The following is a 4711-nucleotide window of genomic DNA, read 5'->3' as shown; positions in this document are numbered from 1 at the left end:
AACCAGCCCGCCCTATATATTCGAAACCAGATAAACAAGATCGATCGAGACATTCATCATCATAATTGGACCAATCATATTATTACAGGCTGGCGGCTGGCCTAATAATTAATTAAACTAATTTGTTGGGCAGGACTTAAGAATATTGAAGAAAGAAATTTGAAAGCCTATTACACATTATTATAAATAGAGTAATGTTATATACTATATTATTATTTTATTTGCATTCTATTATATATGATATAGTGTATTTATCACTATTTAATAATAAAAAAAATATATAATAAATAATTATTTAATGATAATAAATAATCATTTGATGATATAGAATTTTTCATTACTATTAGATGGGTCAAGTTTCGTTAATATGATATATATTAAATTAATTTGTAAGTTTTAAATTTTAAATTTTAATTAAATTATGCCACATAAATTGTGTAAAGTGTAAATTTTTTTAAATAGAATTATTCTATTATAATTATTATTATTATTATTATTAAGACGTGCATGCCTGCCTTGCACATTCTTGCTGTTGTAAGGTTGGAAAGTCTCTTTCTTCTTCCTAACTTCCCCACTTATGAAGCAATTGTATAAGTAATTCTCTAGATAATTACTCATACGTCATGCCCACCAACTTCCTGTTTTTCTTTGATTGACCGCTCTGCCCTCCACCATATCTTTTTGTGCATGAATGGCCTCTGTTTTTTTTTTTTTTTCTTTCTTTTGTCCCAGATCATTCACACACACACACACATATATATATATATACACGTGGCATCAGAGAGAAGATCAGAATTGAAAAGGGAATTACTAAAATTGCTTCTAAAATGCGTTTGAAAATAAAAATAAAAATCCTAGCTAGGCTGAATGCTTCTATAATGCAGTAGTAGTGGTGGTGGCTGGCCTGGCCAGGCATGCATGCCGGTTAGATCACCAAAATAGCAATCCCTCCTTTTAAAGGCTAAATTGGTCTTTTCAACTACATTAATTAAAGTATAAATGTGCACCTTACGCAATGCAATTATAGTTGCGCGTTTATCATATATAATATTAATATCAATTACAAAAGGGTTGGAATAATTTATAGGGTCCAACAAACCTCTCACGCGTAAACAATAAGCTAATTAAAATGGCCAACCTTACCTTTTAAATTGAGTTCAAAAGACGAAAAGGGTTCTGAGAAACCTTTTCATCATCGTTTCCTCTTCTATGTACGTCTTCTTCCTTCCGGAGTTCATCAAGCTAGCAGTTCTCAAACTTATACACGGAGATCGATCGAAGCCAATCTCTCTCTCTCTCTCTCTCTCTCTCTCTCTCTCTCTCTCTCTCTCTATATATATATATACATATATATTAGCGCGGAAAGACATTATTAGGTAATTAAGGCAGGCAGATCATGGACTGCTCTATATGTACATCAATGCCCGTTATATTAAGGCCTCCGAGGAATACGATATGCGAGGCTTGCTATGAGGGAGCTAGGGCCATAATCGACCTGGTCAACAACCACCTTCATAGTCATGATGATCAATTCGGAACTGATTGTCAACCAAATTCCTGTAAGGCAAGCTAGCCACCTTTATTTCTTGTTTCTACTTGATTGATCTCCGGTGATCTTACTTTAATTTCCTGCTTTTGTGCGCGCGTTTGATGACTTTCGTCGTTAATTAGCTGCTCTTAATCTTAGTTTTCAGAGTTGTCACATATCATGTCTTTAATTAAGTATATTAAGCAGGCCGCCATATCGATTAATTTCATAGAAAACTCTATTAATTAATGGGTAACCTTTTTCTTTAAGCACACCGTACGTGAGTCCTCCCATATTCTACATGCCCCTCCTGGCTTGTGTATTAAGATTGTCCTTGTATAATGATAATATATATGTATGCATCATCCCTTATTACTGTAAGTTAGGGTGATTTTAATATATAGTTTGTACATGACTCATGGGCTCAAGATTATGTCATTGTGTGGGTTTTGCCCATCCGAAGAATCAGATACTCTCGATCGTTAGCTAGGCCTGTTGGGAGATAGAATTGGGCGACACTCTCATGTGCCAGCGGCTGCTGCTCCTGACCTCATATTATATATATACATGGACTGCTTATTTTCGTTGGGGCTCCAAGCCCAGGCTCGCCTTAATTATTATATTTTTTTCTCGGCCAATTATCACTTTAAATTTTATAATCACTCAATATATATATAAATTAAATGAATAACGTATATGTCAATGTAAAGTGGCGAATTCTATATATGGTCGCTCTTGCTAGCTAGCTACATTAATCTTCAAGAGTTTATTATTATTATTATTTATAAATTTGAAATTAATTAAACATATATCAATATTACAATTAAGGGTGTTATATACGTTGATCTTGGAGAGGAGTTTTTAGGTATCTAATTAAGGAACTATTTTAAATACAAATCGAATAGATGGTCAAGCTGCCAAATCATCCGTACTAAAATAAGATCTTTTTGAAGTTTACCATCATGATCATATCGTACGGGATATCCATGTGTCTAATTTCGTGTTTCTCGATCCTCAGACACTCGGACATGTTGCACGATGGATGTCGGATAAGAAGGCCATGGAAAATGCGATAAAAGAGGAGCTAAGTTTTCTTAGGGCGGGCTTCTTCACTGCTCTTAGAGATCAAATTCACACCGATATTCAACTCAAGCCTGCCAATAATGGGCTTTCCATACCCGCTCATAGAGCCATACTGGTTACTCTCTCTCTCTCTCTCTCTACATTTTTTTTTTTTTTTATCGAATTAGGTGATTCCTCTAATATATAATTCGTGATTGCTAGCTGTATTAAGATTAATTATAGAGGAGTTCGATATATAATTTATTAATTCATGACTTGGTTGGATCTAAAATTTGTAATTCACATATATTCTTCAATTAACATTGGTTAACTAATTTTCTACCTAATTAATTGTGAAGTTGTAACCGATCGATCGATCATATTATATATAATTTGGTATATTAATAGGCAACAAGATCGCAAATCTTTAAGAACATGCTAGACTCGGATGTATGCAAAGCCCCACCAATGGACGCCATAACATTGCCCGAGTTGAGCTATGAAGAGCTAGAGTGCCTTCTGGAGTTCCTCTATATTGGGAGCTTGCCCACCGAGAAAGTCAACAAGCATGTCAACTCATTGTCACTAGCAGCCGACAAGTACGAAATCCCATACTTATCCAAGTTTTGTGAGCGTCACATGCTTGGGTCTTTGAGTTCATCCAATGCTCTTGATGTTTTAGAGATCTCAGATGTTTGTTCCTACATATCTCTGAAGGAGACAGCTTTGAAATTCATCGTCAACAACATGGACGAGATAGCCTTCTCGGCTAGATTTGAAGAATTTGCAATCAAGAACCCACATCTCTGTGTACAGATAACAAGGGCTTCGTTGATGGGAGCCAAAAAAGTTTGAGTTCATTGTAAGGTCCGGGCATTACTGGAGTACTGGACAGAATAAGATCATTTATGCGTACAAACGCTATAGATTTAAAAAAAAAAAAATTACGAACCCCATGATGATGACGAGATTACGTACCGAGCTGCATATTGCACGCGCGGTGGGTGTAATCATATATATATATATATCTATTAATCTTACGAGTAGCCCTACGCGTTAGTTTTCTTTACGATACCGAATTACAGATATATATATATATATATAGAGCAAGCATGCACCAACAAGGCTTTTTTTGAATATGAGATTTGAATAAATTAACTAGTTGGGTTTGTTTTGCTTTTGATACGCCTCTCTACGTTAAAACCAGGCGTTTGCGTTGCTTAATATGCTCTATCGATTAGGTTAAAAAATTGAATAGCCAATTCTGCTCCAGGCCGGCCGTCGCTTCGATTGTTTTTCAAGATTAATCATGTTGAGTATTGGGGTGAGCAATGAAGTTTATATTCTTCCTAAATTAATAAAATTCTAATGAATTTGGCCGTGAGGTGATCAATTACGTTTCTCATTAGTAGCCATGATATCGATCCTAGTTAGTAATTTGAGGCGAGGTTGATAATTTTCATCACTGTCGTACGTCTTCTTTGGTTTTTCCTTCTCTCGTGTATCTTCTTATATATATTCATCAGACTATGTGGTGATACCACGTACAGATTAAAGTCTTGTCTTGGTATGACCAGTTTAATTGACGTATAAAGCATATATATATATATATATATATCGGTGAGGAATCTGACACTGCATAAATATAAAAAGACATGAAGAATAGTCTTGTACCACGTACGTGCATGGCTAGTAATTTTCTTGCACTTCTATACTTCACCTTCTCCGATCGATGAGACTTAGGATCGGACGACGTACGCAGCTACTAGCAAAGTTGTTCTTCTCGGTCTGGAGGAGTCGTCACATGTAGTACTACATATTAATTTCCACTTTCCACTTTCTGATATGGAACTCCATAATACTTAATCATATATGAATGCATTAATTAGTTTTGTTCCTTAATATCTTCTAGCTAGTCATGTTGATGCATGTGGTAGATCTGATTGTTGACGGTGTGTTTCGTATACCTAAAGGTCGGGTTCTCAGTGGTCCGAATCTTTGATTTATTGGACCTGCAATAACAAAGAGAGGATCGGAAAGGCTGGCTTTGGGACAACCCAAGAAGCTTTCGATGCCTAAGTTAGCAATAACTATTTTGATAGTTTGTGAAGTAAAGAAAAT

General features: G+C 35.4%; 1 protein-coding gene across 2 annotated transcripts; it reads left to right on the top strand.

Moving 5' to 3' along the window:
• The first annotated feature begins 1115 nt into the window (after window positions 1-1115).
• Window positions 1116-3748, top strand: LOC122292456 (BTB/POZ domain-containing protein At3g56230). 2 transcript variants are annotated; one of them, XM_043100831.1, is made up of 3 exons: window positions 1116-1559; window positions 2547-2726; window positions 2999-3748. In XM_043100831.1, the coding sequence occupies exons 1-3, from the start codon at window positions 1521-1523 to the stop codon at window positions 3443-3445; spliced, it is 666 nt and encodes a 221-aa protein (XP_042956765.1). In that variant the 5' UTR covers window positions 1116-1520; the 3' UTR covers window positions 3446-3748. The 2 variants fall into 2 exon arrangements, with proteins under 2 accessions (XP_042956765.1, XP_042956755.1); XM_043100821.1 differs by having other exon boundaries at window positions 1116-1564.
• The last annotated feature ends 963 nt before the right edge of the window (window positions 3749-4711 follow it).

This window comes from Carya illinoinensis, chromosome 1 (genome assembly GCF_018687715.1).
Source record: "Carya illinoinensis cultivar Pawnee chromosome 1, C.illinoinensisPawnee_v1, whole genome shotgun sequence".
NCBI lineage: Eukaryota > Viridiplantae > Streptophyta > Magnoliopsida > Fagales > Juglandaceae > Carya > Carya illinoinensis.
The sequence above is the reverse complement of the archived record's forward strand: the minus strand, read 5'-3'. Positions and strand labels throughout refer to the sequence as shown.

Coding starts and splice junctions, on each gene's coding strand:
- LOC122292456 (XM_043100821.1), top strand. CDS start 1,397: ATGGACTGCTCTATATGTACATCAATGCCCGTTATATTAAGGCCTCCG. Junction 1,565..2,546: donor GTCAACCAAATTCCTGTAAG/GCAAGCTAGCCA, acceptor CTCGATCCTCAG/ACACTCGGACATGTTGCACG. Junction 2,727..2,998: donor CCGCTCATAGAGCCATACTG/GTTACTCTCTCT, acceptor GTATATTAATAG/GCAACAAGATCGCAAATCTT.